At 47.2% G+C, this 14,360-nt stretch overlaps 1 protein-coding gene across 4 annotated transcripts in view; it reads left to right on the top strand.

The window, feature by feature from the left end:
• cip2a (cellular inhibitor of PP2A) overlaps positions 1-6,171 on the top strand; it is a 17,260-nt gene extending 11,089 nt beyond the window's left edge. For 2 of the 4 annotated variants that reach the window (XM_055928385.1, XM_055928387.1), the window contains 14 exons: positions 141-456; positions 609-771; positions 863-1,010; positions 1,084-1,183; positions 1,318-1,436; positions 1,511-1,694; positions 3,404-3,478; positions 4,404-4,514; positions 4,594-4,650; positions 4,746-4,885; positions 4,977-5,090; positions 5,164-5,246; positions 5,456-5,595; positions 5,796-6,171. In XM_055928385.1, the coding sequence (XP_055784360.1) occupies positions 141-456; positions 609-771; positions 863-1,010; positions 1,084-1,183; positions 1,318-1,436; positions 1,511-1,694; positions 3,404-3,478; positions 4,404-4,514; positions 4,594-4,650; positions 4,746-4,885; positions 4,977-5,090; positions 5,164-5,246; positions 5,456-5,595; positions 5,796-5,942 (1,897 nt within the window). In that variant the 3' untranslated portion in view covers positions 5,943-6,171. The remainder of the gene's footprint in view (positions 1-140; positions 457-608; positions 772-862; positions 1,011-1,083; positions 1,184-1,317; positions 1,437-1,510; positions 1,695-3,403; positions 3,479-4,403; positions 4,515-4,593; positions 4,651-4,745; positions 4,886-4,976; positions 5,091-5,163; positions 5,247-5,455; positions 5,596-5,795) is intronic. The other 2 variants (XM_055928386.1, XM_055928388.1) reach the window with 2 other exon arrangements.
• Positions 6,172-14,360: the final 8,189 nt, after the last annotated feature.

Genomic DNA, 14,360 nt, shown 5'->3' with positions numbered 1-14,360 from the left:
CACGCACGCACGCACGCACGCACGCACGCACGCACGCACGCACACACACACACACACACACACACACACACACACACACACACTGTTTTATAGAAGAATAGAAGTAATGTTGTGTATGTCTCTCCCTCCTCTCTGTGTAGGTATGAACACTTCTCAGTGTGCGTGTCCCAGGTGTTGGGTCTGCTACATGTTAAAGACCCGGACTCTGCTGCCAAGGTGTTGGAGCTGCTCCTGGCTCTGTGTGGTGTGTCAGGCCTGAGGTCTCTGCTGTGTGAGGTCGTGTTCCGTCCCGCCGCCCCACGGCTCAGAGCTGCAAGCCGCAGACAGGGGGCGGGCCTAGACGCAGGGCAGAAAACCGAGCCGGGCTTAGCTCTCATCCAATGGCTGAGCTCTCCGGCTGAGGGGGAGGAGTTATGCTGTCTACAGGCCCTGCAGCTGCTGACTGAACTACTGGAAGTACGGCAGCCCTACACGGACACACAGCCCTAAAAGTGGAAACCTGGATTTCACTACAACGCTTTCACCAATTCAGTCTAGCACAGTGATGACTCCTGCAGATAAAGTGACTTGCACTGATTGGCTCTTTGTCCTGGTGTTTTTCTCTCAAGGAGGCGTTGGGTTCACAGGTCGTGTCTGTGTGCGTGTTGGGCTTCGTTGAGTTGTTGGTTCCAGTGGTGTTGGATCTTCTGCAGGGACTGGACCCAGCCGCACCAGACAGCCAGCTCAGAACACACTGCATACGCACAACACACACCACCAGCCTGCTGCTAAATATCCTTTACGTACGTGTGTGTGTGTGTGTGTGTGTGTGTGTGTGTGTGTGTGTGTGTGTGTGTGTGTGTATCAGCCTTAACTCTTCCACTGCTGTGTAGTGAGGACTCGGTGTGTAGGGTGGTGTCTCGTCAGATGAGCTCCCAGCTCTGTCTCTCTCAGGTGGAACTACTGCTCTCCTGTTGCCATAACAATGACCCGCTCACCTGCCCCCTCACCGGCCACGACAGTAGCCTCAGGTCAGTGACCACACACACACACAGGACACACACACAGACAGAACATAGTTGTTAACCCCTGCGTGTGTTCCAGTCAGGTGTGTGGTGAGGCTGTGTTGAAGGCTGTGGAGTTGATGAGTAAACTGAGACAGCAGGTGAAGGACATGGAGACCAGCTTCTACAGAATACTACAGGTACACACACACACACACACACACACACACACACACAGACACACACACACACACACACACACACACACACACACACACACCTACCTGTGGAGCCGAGCTTAAAGATTGGCATAGTTAAATGTCTCTCCCTACAGGACCAGAGGATGGTCACGCCCCTCTCTCTGGCGCTGACGTCCAGTCACAGAGAGCATGTTCAGACTGGGCTTCGTCTACTGTTGGAGGCCACGCCTCTCCCAGACTTCCCTTCGCTGGTGTGAGTGATTGAACACGCACCCACATTTTTAGTCAGTCAGTCAGTGTTTATTCTGACTGCTGTCTGTGTCTCAGTCTAGGGGAGAGCATCGCTGCCAACAATGCATATCGCCAGAGGGAGGCTGAGCTGTCTGTCAAACGGGTTGCTGTGCAACAGGATTTCCCAGCCCCCATGGGGAAAAGCCTATCAGGGCCTTCTCCCTCTAGCCCCTCCCACAGCATTCACAGCCTCATAGAGAAACTACAGAACGGCATGGAGGTGTGTGTGAGTCTGTATTCTGACGTGTGTTGTAGATGGTGTGTGTGACGTGTATTCTGATGTGTGTTGTAGATGGTGTGTGTGACGTGTGTTGTAGATGGTGTGTGTGACGTGTATTCTGATGTGTGTTGTAGATGGTGTGTGTGACGTGTGTTGTAGATGGTGTGTGTGAGTCTGTATTCTGACGTGTGTTGTAGATGGTGTGTGTGACGTGTATTCTGATGTGTGTTGTAGATGGTGTGTGTGACGTGTATTCTGATGTGTGTTGTAGATGGTGTGTGTGAGTCTGTATTCTGACGTGTGTTGTAGATGGTGTGTGTGAGTCTGTATTCTGACGTGTGTTGTAGATGGTGTGTGTGAGTCTGTATTCTAACGTGTGTTGTAGATGGTGTGACGTGTATTCTGACGTGTGTTGTAGATGGTGTGTGTGAGTGTATTCTGACGTGTGTTGTAGATGGTGTGTGTGACGTGTGTTGTAGATGGTGTGGGTGACGTGTATTCTGATGTGTGTTGTAGATGGTGTGTGTGACGTGTATTCTGATGTGTGTTGTAGATGGTGTGTGTGACGTGTATTCTGATGTGTGTTGTAGATGGTGTGTGTGACGTGTATTCTGATGTGTGTTGTAGATGGTGTGTGTTGTAGATGGTGTGTGTGAGTCTGTATTCTGACGTGTGGTAGATGGTGTGTGTGACGTGTATTCTGACGTGTGTTGTAGATGGTGTGTGTGACGTGTGTTGTAGATGGTGTGTGTGACGTGTATTCTGACGTGTGTTGTAGATGGTGTGTGTGAGTCTGTATTCTGACGTGTGTTGTAGATGGTGTGTGTGAGTCTGTATTCTGATGTGTGTTGTAGATGGTGTGACGTGTATTCTGATGTGTGTTGTAGATGGTGTGACGTGTATTCTGACGTGTGTTGTAGATGGTGTGTGTGACGTGTATTCTGATGTGTGTTGTAGATGGTGTGTGTGACGTGTATTCTGACGTGTGTTGTAGATGGTGTGTGTGAGTCTGTATTCTGACGTGTGGTAGATGGTGTGTGTGACGTGTATTCTGACGTGTGTTGTAGATGGTGTGTGTGAGTCTGTATTCTGACGTGTGTTGTAGATGGTGTGACGTGTATTCTGACGTGTGTTGTAGATGGTGTGTGTGAGTGTATTCTGACGTGTGTTGTAGATGGTGTGTGTGACGTGTATTCTGACGTGTGTTGTAGATGGTGTGTGTGACGTGTATTCTGACGTGTGTTGTAGATGGTGTGTGTGATGTGTGTTGTAGATGGTGTGTGTGACGTGTATTCTGACGTGTGTTGTAGATGGTGTGTGTGATGTGTGTTGTAGATGGTGTGTGTGACGTGTATTCTGACGTGTGTTGTAGATGGTGTGTGTGATGTGTGTTGTAGATGGTGTGTGTGACGTGTATTCTGACGTGTGTTGTAGATGGTGTGTGTGCGTCTGTATTCTGACGTGTGTTGTGGATGGTGTGTGTGAGTCTGTATTCTGACGTGTGTTGTAGATGGTGTGACGTGTATTCTGATGTGTGTTGTAGATGGTGTGTGTGACGTGTATTCTGATATGTGTTGTAGATGGTGTGTGTGTGACGTGTATTCTGACGTGTGTTGTAGATGGTGTGTGTGAGTGTATTGTGACGTGTGTTGTAGATGGTGTGTGTGACGTGTGTTGTAGATGGTGTGTGTGACGTGTATGTGTTGTAGTTGCAGGATCAGATGAAGGATGTGCGTGTGTCAGAGATCATGGATATTTATGAACAGAAGATCTCCTCTCTGGCGGTGAGGATCCCCCCCAGACCTTCCAACTCCATACCTGTCAACTGATGGTCACGGTGGTGCTGTCAACTCTAATGGTCACGGTGGTACTGTCAACTCTGATGGTCACGGTGGTGCTGTCGACTCTGATGGTCACGGTGGTGCTGTCAACTCTAATGGTCACGGTGGTGCTGTCAACTCTGATGGTCACGGTGGTGCTGTCAACTCTAATGGTCACGGTGGTACTGTCAACTCTGATGGTCACGGTGGTGCTGTCGACTCTGATGGTCACGGTGGTGCTGTCAACTCTGATGGTCACGGTGGTGCTGTCAACTCTGATGGTCACGGTGGTGCTGTCAACTCTGATGGTCACGGTGGTGCTGTCAACTCTGATGGTCACGGTGGTGCTGTCAACTCTGATGGTCACGGTGGTGCTGTCAACTCTGATGGTCACGGTGGTGCTGTCAACTCTGATGGTCACGGTGGTGCTGTCAACTCTGATGGTCACGGTGGTGCTGTCAACTCTGATGGTCACGGTGGTGCTGTCAACTCTGATGGTCACGGTGGTGCTGTCAACTCTGATGGTCACGGTGGTGCTGTCAACTCTGATGGTCACGGTGGTGCTGTCAACTCTGATGGTCACGGTGGTACTGTCGACTCTGATGGTCACGGTGATGCTGTCGACTCTGATGGTCACGGTGGTGCTGTCAACTCTGATGGTCACGGTGGTGCTGTCAACTCTGATGGTCACGGTGATGCTGTCAACTGATGGTCACGGTGGTGCTGTCAACTCTGATGGTCACGGTGATGCTGTCAACTCTGATGGTCACGGTGGTGCTGTCAACTCTGTCAACTCTCTTTTCCACCATTTCTTTGCATTTGATAAAACCACCATGAGACATTTATTTGAGTTAGTATTGTAACTGCTTCTCTCTCCCTCTCTCTCCAGTCTAAGGAGGGGAGGTTACAGGATCTGTTAGAGGCCAAAGCTCTGGCTCTCTCTCAGGCCGACCGCCTCATCACTCAGTACCGCTGTCAACGAGCTCAGGCAGAGGCCGAGGTAACACACACACACACACGCACACACAGAGAGGCCTTGGCTTCTAACACAGATGGCCTTTGTCTCTGTCTCTCTGTAGGCACGTAAGCTAGCATCTATGCTGAAGGAGGCAGAACAGAGGAGAGAGGAGCTGCAGGTTCGTAACAGAAGAGTTGGCACATGCTAAGAGGTTTAGCATTACTGTTCTGCTGAAGACTAGCTAGCAGATGATAACAGGTGTGTGTCTGTTAGGTGGAGTTGGGCAGCCAGGTGCTGGAGGCAGAGAGGGCGAAGGGAGACATCGAGGAGTTGTTGCAACACAATGCTAGACTGCAGGCTGACTCTCAGGAACACCAGTCTCTCAAAGGATCCTACAACCAGCTGCTTAACAGGTTACACTCTCACACACTGCTCTCTATCGTCTTCTCTACAAAGAGGTTTGATATGCAGGTATTTGATGATGCGATTCCTGTTCCCGTGTAGGTTTAATGAGAGTGAGCGTCTGTTGAAGGAGCTGCAGGCGGCTCATATCTCCCTCATTAAACAGATGGACACAGTGAGGAAGACCCAGGACACACTACGACTACAGCACGACAAGTAAGACACACAGTAGCAATAAAAACATTCCCTCACCAACTATTTACATTTATTTTTTCTTTCTCTCTTTCAGAGCATTGTGTGAGCTGAAAGAGAGGGAGGAGCAAATGAAATCTTTTCAATCAGAGCTTCAGCAGAGAAACCGTGACATCACAGGTCAGTTTGAGCTAAACCAGAAAGAGCTGTCTCAATAACCCAGTTACCACTCTCTTACTCTCTCTCCTTCCCTCTCTTACTCCCTCTCCTTCACTCTCTTACTCCCTCTCTTACTCTCTCTCCTTCCCTCTCTTACTCCCAAACCCTTCTCTCTCCTACTCTCCCTCTCTTTTACTGTCTCTCTCTCTCGCTAACTGACCCTCTTTCAGGTCTGCGTGGTGAGTTGCGGGATCAGGAGGAGAGGGGGAGAGCGAAAGAGAAAGAGAGGGAGGAACTAGAGGAAACGGTGGATATTCTGAGGAAGGAACTCAACAAGACTGAGCTGGCCAGAAAAGACGCCAGCATCAGGGTAAGAACACACTGGTAAAGTATTGGAGGAGGGAGGGTGTCGCCAGCTAGCTTGTACACAGTCCTGGACAAGCTAATAACCAACTCTATACACCCACAAGGGGAGATCTAAATCATTCTAATACAAAGTAGTTTCTGGTAAGGAAGTTGGCTAAGTTTGTGTCCCCTCTCCTGTCCCCTCTCGTGTCCTCTCCTCTCCAGGCGTCCTCTCTGGAGCTGCAGAAAGCCCAGGTGGAGGCCAAACTGCAGAAGAAAGAGGACGAGCTGAACAAACACTCTTCTATGATCGCCATGATACACAGCCTCAGCTCTGGCAAACAGAAGAGTGACGTCAACCTGTCCCTCTGAGACACAAGCATACACTGCCAATTTGTCTCTGTGACATCTGCACACACACACACACAGGATCAGAAGGAATGGATATTTTTAAACTAAATTAGTAACTAATTTGTCATTTTAATGTACCGCTATCTGCATTTTTAAACCTATTGTCTATATATCCTGCATTTACCATTATTCTACCATCTGTTTTTCTGTCTGTTGTATTGACGTGTAAATAAATATTGACTGGTCTGATGATCAGTGTGTTTGGGATTTTATCTGTAGTGACATAGTGGGAACAGCAGGAGCCCAGTTTGAACCAGCAACCCAGTGTGTTATGGGACGAATGACCTCTTGTCGAAGTCCAGACATCTTAGCAGAGGCTGTAGTACACTGGACTCACAGGACTCACAAATCCAACTTCCCCACCCAAAACGTACAGCGCTGTGTACAGAGACACAGTAGACATTTTTCTCTTTAAATTATAATCTGTCCCTCGACCACACACGCACACTCAGGCGAACGCACACACTATAATGTCCTCTGAATGTCATTCAGACTGTAATGCACCAGACAGCTTTCAAAGACTGGTGCAGTGTTGCCTTGGAGACCAGGTATTATTGACTAGGCCTACTCACTGATCCAAATGTTAAGAGGTGGAAAACAGGTTGGGGTTGAGCAAGCAACATGAGGTAGAAGCAAAATAAGACTAGGAAAGTGAATGTACTTCATGTTCACAGTATAATGTGGAATGATCCAGTGCTATTATGGCAGTACTTTTCTCCTCAATATCAAAACATAAGGACAACAAACATTCACAGATAACTAAATTGAACAAAACAGAAAATAATTACAGTACCTATACAGTAGTAACATGTTATTTAACTGTTAACTACAGACGAGGGGAAGTTTTTGGTCTAAATCTATTGCTTAGCATAGGACAAATATCTTTGTCTGGTGCGACGTCCACTGTGAATACGGCACTGCTACAGTATTGCTGCTATGGCTGTTAGCCCAGATTGCGCATTTGGTTCCTTGTAAGTTGTGGGAACTTAGGTTTTGACCGTCAAAACAGAACGTTTCTAAACGTTCTGAGCTCATAAGTGAACATTTAGCCTTTTCTGGGAATGTATCATGCAAACACATAGATTTTCTATTGTGGCGTGTTGTCAGTGAGATTCAAAACTATGATCTTCTGCTCTCTATCCATGGAATTAGTCCACTGAGCCACCAGGATGGAGCTACCATGCCATGTTTTTTAAACTCATACAAAGCTGTTCATTTGTGTCTATTCAAACAAACCCTATTTCAAAGGAAACAAGCAGTCATTAAGATCAGGAGTGGCCAATTAGTGGGCGTGACCAACACACCTGAACACACTTAACAAGATAAAGGAGAGAGAGACGCTGAAAACAGAATGTATGTGTTTTTAAATAACATTCTTTGAATGTTACTGTTTTCTTTTTGTTTTTATGGAAAGTTTTCTTAATGTTCTGAGAACATGACTTTGAATAGAACCATAAGGAAACCTACTGAAAACATTATGGGAAGGTTGTAGAACACAATCAAAGCCAATAGCCTTTATCATTCTAAATTCAGAACGTTTGTTAAATGATTCAATATGATGCATTCATCAAGGTGTGGGTATGATGCTACAGTAAATAAACTTGATATCACAGTGTAGCTACTTCCTCCATCTATAACAAAATTAATGTGTACATACTCAATAACTTAAACACAAACTTAAAAAACTATGTCCCACAAGCAATCAATTACTAATCCTAATAACTTATTGTAATTGAGTGATTAACATGGCAGCAAGTTACTTCTGATGGTGAAACCGGTCCTGTCCATTCAGTGTGTGTTGAGGCTGACAGGCCTCTTCAAGACACAAATATGGTGAATGAGACAAGGCAGGGTTAACTTACTGTAAATGAGTAGTAACTATACAGAATACAGGAGACAGACATTGGTAAATTCACATTTTATTTGCAAAACCTTGTTTTTTGACGTCAAAGTTGGGTCCGGTCCAGAAACACCCCTAGCCACTACCCCCGGCTAGGCACTCCATGGAGATCTGAAAGGATTGGATAGGTGTGTCAGCAATATGATTATAATTTAGCTCCACCTTGTCTTTTGTAGGTGAAATTGTCATCATTGCTTATTTTCTTGTCTGCAACTGGAAAATTATTCAATTGTCACCTTTCCTGCTGTTGTAAAGCAGGTCCTCACCAGACATCACCGGCAACAATGTCGCCTATGGGCACAAAGCCACCATCGCTGGACCAGACAGGACTGTCAAAAGTGCTCTTCACTGACGAGTTGCGGTTTTGTCTCACCAGGGGTGATGGTCAGATTCACGTTTATCGTCGAAGGAATGAGTGTTACACCGAGGCCTGTACTCCAGAGCGGAATCAATTTGGAGGTGGAGGGTCTGTCATGGTTTGGGGCGGTGTGTCACAGCATCATCGGACTGAGCTTGTTGCCATTCCAGGCAATCTCAACACTGTGCGTTACAGGGAAGACATCCTCCTCCCTCATGTGGTACCCTTCCTGTAGGCTCATCCTGACATGACCCTCCAGCATGACAATGTCACCAGCCATACTGCTTGTTCTGTGCATGATTTCCTGCAAGACAGGAATGTCAGTGTTCTGCCATGGCCAGCGACGAGCCCGGATCTATAATCCTATTTAACAAACAAACAATAAACGAACAACAAACCGTGACTACAGAGATGCTATGTGCACTAACTCAAAACAATATCCCATAAAACACAGGTGAAAAGGCAACCTAAATACACTGCTCAAAGGGAACACTTAAACAACACAATGTAACTCCAAGTCAATCACACTTCTGTGAAATCAAACTGTCCACTTAGGAAGCAACACTGATTGACAATAAATTTCACATGCTGTTGTGCAAATGGAATAGACAAAAGGTGGAAATTATAGGCAATTTGCAAGACACCCCCCAAAACAGGAGTGATTCTGCAGGTGGTGACCACAGACCACTTCTCAGTTCCTATGCTTCCTGGCTGATGTTTTGGTCACTTTTGAATGCTGGCGGTGCTCTCACTCTAGTGGTAGCATGAGACGGAGTCTACAACCCACACAAGTGGCTCAGGTAGTGCAGTTCATCCAGGATGGCACATCAATGCGAACTGTGGCAAAAAGGTTTGCTGTGTCTGTCAGCGTAGTGTCCAGAGCATGCAGGCGCTACCAGGAGACAGGCCAGTACATCAGGAGACGTGGAGGAGGCCGTAGGAGGGCAACAACCCGGCAGCAGGACTGCTACCCCCGCCTTTGTGCAAGGAGGTGCACTGCCAGAGCCTTGCAAAATGACCTCCAGCAGGCCACAAATGTGCATGTGTCTGCTCAAACGGTCAGAAACAGACTCCATGAGGGTGGTATGTGTTCATATGTTTGGGTAGTCTCCCACATGCCTTTTGGTGAAAACCAAATGTATTTGCTTATTTTCTTCTTTAACTTCTTGACGCACGGATCCCTTTAGCGGGATCATTTTCGTAAACAACCGCAGAGCGCCAAATTCAAAAAAAATTGGTAAAAATATTTATATTCATGAAATCACAAGTGCAATATAGCAAAACACAGCTTAGCTTGTTGTTAATCCACCTGTTGTGTCAGATTTTGAAAATATGCTTTACAGCGAAAGCAATCCAAGCGATCACTTATCGACTTTATCGATCACTAGACAAACAAACACCTAGCAGCAATGTAGATTGGTCACGAAAGTCAGAAAAGCAATAAAATTAATCGCTTACCTTTGATGATCTTCGGATGTTTGCACTCACGAGACTCCCAGTTACACAATAAATGTTCCTTTTGTTCGATAAAGATTATTTTCATATCAAAAAAACTCAATTTGTTTGGCGCGTTATGTTCAGTATTCCACAGCCTTAGGCAGGTCATCAAGGGTTGACGAAAATTCCAAATAGTATCCGTAAAGTTCGTAGAAACATGTTAAACGTTTTTAATAATCAATCCTCAGGTTGTTTTTAACATAAATAATCAATAATATTTCAAACTATTCAATAACAGAGATAAAGAAAATGTTGAGCTACAACTTTCGCGCGCATGAACTAATGGAAGGACATTCAGCTATCCACTGACCCGATTTGATAAATCTCGCTCATTTTTCAGAATAAAAGCTTGAAACTATGTCCAAAGGCTGTTCACGCCCTGAGGAAGCCATAGGAAAAGGAATCTGGTTGATATCCCTTTAAATGGATGAAAGGCAGACAATGGAACAGTGATTTTTCAAAATAAGAGGCACTTCCGGGTTGGATTTCCTCAGGTTTTCGCCTGCAAAATCAGTTCTGTTATACTCACAGACAATATTTTGACAGTTTTGGAAACTTTAGAGGGTTTTCTATCCTTATCTACTTCGTCCTCCTCCTCAGACGAGGAGAGGCGAGAAGGATCAGAGGACCAATGCGCAGCGTGATAATTTGACATACTGATTTATTTAAATGATAGACGAAACACAAAAACACTTCAACAAACTACAAAACAAATAAACGATGTAGACAGACCTGGACTTGAGAACTTACAAATGACGAAGAACGCACGAACAGGAACAGACTACAAACACGAACGACAAACCGAAACAGTCCCGTGTGGTAGACATACAGACACGGAAGACAACCACCCACAAACAAACAGTGAGATCAGCCTACCTTAATATGGTTCTCAATCAGAGGAAACATCAAACACCTGCCTCTAATTGAGAACCATATCAGGCAACACATTAAACACAACATAGAAACACAATATATAGTATGCCCACCCCAACTCACGCCCTGACCAACTAAACACATACAAAAACAAGAGAAAACCGGTCAGGAACGTGACATAACCCCCCCCCTCAAGGTGCGAACTCCGGGCGCACCACCAAAAGTCTAGGGGAGGGTCTGGGTGGGCATCTGTCCATGGTGGCGGCTCAGGCTCTGGGCGTGGTCCCCACCCCACCGTAGTCAATCCCCGCTTTCGTAACCTCCTCCTAATGACCACCCTCCAAATTAAACCCACTGGATTTAGGGGCAACACCGGACTGAGGGGCAACACCGGACTGAGGGGCAACACCGGACTGAGGGGCAACACCGGAATGAGGGGCAACACCGGACTGAGGGGCAGCTCCGGACTGGCTGACGGCTCTGGTTGGTCATGGCTGGCTGACGGCTCTGGCTGGTCATGGCTGGCTGACGGCTCTGGCTGGTCATGGCTGGCGGACGGCTCTGGCTGATCCTGGCTGGCGGACGGCTCTGGCTGATCCTGGCTGGCGGACGGCTCTGGCTGATCCTGTCTGGCGGACGGCTCTGGCTGATCCTGTCTGGCGGAAGGCTCTGGCTGATCCTGTCTGGCGGAAGGCTCTGGCTGATCCTGTCTGGCGGAAGGCTCTGGCTGCTCCTGTCTGGCGGAAGGCTCTAGCGGTTCCTGTCTGGCGGACGGCTCTGAAGGCTCATGGCAGACGGGCGGCTTTGCAGGCTCAGTACAGACGGGCGGCTTTGAAGGCTCAGTACAGACGGGCAGCTTTGAAGGTTCAGTACAGACGGGCAGTTAATGCGGCGCTTGGCAGACGGACAGTTCAGACGGCGTTGGGCAGACAGGCAGTTCAGGCGCCGTTGGGCAGACGGGCAGTTCAGACGGCGTTGGGCAGACGGGCAGTTCAGGCTTCGCTGAGCAGACGGCAGACTCTGGCCGGCTGAGACGCACTGTAGGCCTGGTGCGTGGTACCGGACCTGGAGGTACCGGGCTAAGGACACGCACCTTCAGGCTAGTGCGGGGAGAAGGAACAGGGCATACTGGACCCTGGAGACGCACATTAGGCCTAGTGCGTGGTGCCGGAACTGGTGGTACCGGGCTGGGGACACGCATCTCAGGGCTAGTGCGGGGAGCAGCAACAGGACGCACAGGACTCTGGGGAAGCACAGGAGGCTTGGTGCGTGGTGCCGGAACTGGTGGTACCGGGCTGGGGCGGGGAGGTGGCGCCGGAAATACCGGACCGTGCAGGCGTACTGGCTCCCTTGAGCACTGAGCCTGCCCAACCTTACCTGGTTGTATGCTCCCCGTCGCCCAACCAGTGCGGGGAGGTGGAATAACCCGCACCGGGCTATGTAGGCGAACCGGGGACACCATGCGTAAGGCTGGTGCCATGTAAGCCGGCCCGAGGAGACGCACTGGTGGCCAGATGCGTAGGGCTGGCTTCATGACATCCGGCTCAATACTCAATCTGGCCCGGCCGATACGAGGAGCTGGTATGTACCGCACCGGGCTATGCACACGTACAGGAGACACCATGTGCTCTACTGCGTAACACGGTGTCTGCCCGTACTCTCGCTCTCCACGGTAAGTACAGGGAGTAGGCGCAGGTCTCCTACCTGACTTCGCCACACTCCCTTTTAGCCACCCCCCAATACATTTTTGGGGTTTCTTTTCGGGTTTCCAGCCACGTCTCCTTGCTGCCTCCTCATACCCCCGCTCCTGGGCTTTAGCTGCCTCCCTCTCTTCAAAAAGCAGCGATATTCCCCTGTCTGAGCCCAGGGTCCTTTTCCATCCAATATTTCCTCCCAAGTCCACGAGTCCTGTTTTTTTGGCCGCTGCTGCTGGTTCCTCTCATTCTGCTTGATCCTTGGTTGGTGGGTGGTTCTGTAACGCTCGTCTACTTCGTCCTCCTCCTCAGACGAGGAGAGGCGAGAAGGATCAGAGGACCAATGCGCACCGTGATAATTTGACATACTGATTTATTTAAATGATAGACGAAACACAAAAACACTTCAACAAACTACAAAACAAATAAACGATGTAGACAGACCTGGACTTGAGAACTTACAAATGATGAAGAACGCACGAACAGGAACAGACTACAAACACGAACGACAAACCGAAACAGTCCCGTGTGGTAGACATACAGACACGGAAGACAACCACCCACAAACAAACAGTGAGAACAGCCTACCTTAATATGGTTCTCAATCAGAGGAAACATCAAACACCTGCCTCTAATTGAGAACCATATCAGGCAACACATTAAACACAACATAGAAACACAATACATAGTATGCCCACCCCAACTCACGCCCTGACCAACTAAACACATACAAAAACAAGAGAAAACCGGTCAGGAACGTGACACCTACTCTGTCAATTATATGCATATTGTAGCATCTGGACCTGAGAAATAGGCAGCTTACATTGGGAACGTTATTTTTCCAAACATAAAAATTCTGTCCCCTAGCTTCAAGAGGTTTTAAGCAATGTCTTTTTTCTGGACACTCTTCCGTAAAGCCCAGCTCTGTTGAGTATACAGCTTAAAGTGGTCCAATCACTGTGGAGCTTTGCAGCTCATTCAGGGTTATCTTTGGTCTCTTTGTTGCTTCTCTGATTAATGTCCTCCTCGCCTGGTCTGTGAGTTTTGGTGGGCGGCCCTCTCTTGGCGGGTTTGTTGTGGTGCCATTTTCTTTAAAAAAAATTATAATGGATTTAATGGTGCTCCGTGGGAGGTTCAAAGTTTCTGATAATTTTTTTATAACCGAGCCCTGATCTGTACTTCTCCACAACTTTGCATTAGTCTTCATAGTGCAACTTGCTTGGTGGTGCCCCTTGCGTAGTGGTGTTGCAGACTCTGGGGCCTTTCAGAACAGGTGTACTGAGATCATGTTACAGATCATGTGACACTTAGATTGCACACAGGTGGACTTGATGTAACTAATTATGTGACTTCTGAAGGTAATTGGTTACACCAGATCTTATTTAGGGGCTTCATAGCAAAGGGGGTATGCACCCACCACTTTTCAGTTTTCTTTATGTTGAATTTTTTTAAACAAGTTATTTTTTTCATTTCACTTCACCAATGTAGACTATTTTGTGAATGTCCATTACATGAAATCCAAATTAACATCCATTTAAATTACAGGTTGTTATGCAACAAAATAGGAAAAACGCCAAGGCACTGTAACTCATTTATAACCTGGGGCACCACGGAGAAGTTTATTTAAGGAGTTTCATCTTCCGAATTAACTCTTACAGATCTAAAGATCTCTTACATTTCAGTCATCAATCGGTCATTAATTATTCTTTACCTTCTATCGGTCTCATCTGAATGTCGTAAAATTCTTTGTTATATGCACGAACCCTGGCTAACAAGTTGAATCAGCAATTCACAAATTAGCTTAATCATTTATTTACTAAATACCTAAATAATCACAAATAATTGAATATATATACACAATAGATCATACATTGATTACTAATCATGTCAAGAAAAGTTCCTAGTGGGCTAACCCGATATGACGGCTGGTTACACAAAGGAAGGGGGTTGGGGTTGAATGAAAGAGCGGGAAGACTGAGGGACAAAGGAATTTGGTCTCTATCGGACCTCGAGAAGCTATGCTACCTTAAATACAGAATCTTATGCATTTTAATAAC

Source organism: Salvelinus fontinalis, chromosome 7 (assembly GCF_029448725.1).
Source record: "Salvelinus fontinalis isolate EN_2023a chromosome 7, ASM2944872v1, whole genome shotgun sequence".
Lineage (NCBI taxonomy): Eukaryota > Metazoa > Chordata > Actinopteri > Salmoniformes > Salmonidae > Salvelinus > Salvelinus fontinalis.
This window is presented reverse-complemented; position numbering and strand designations above follow the sequence as displayed.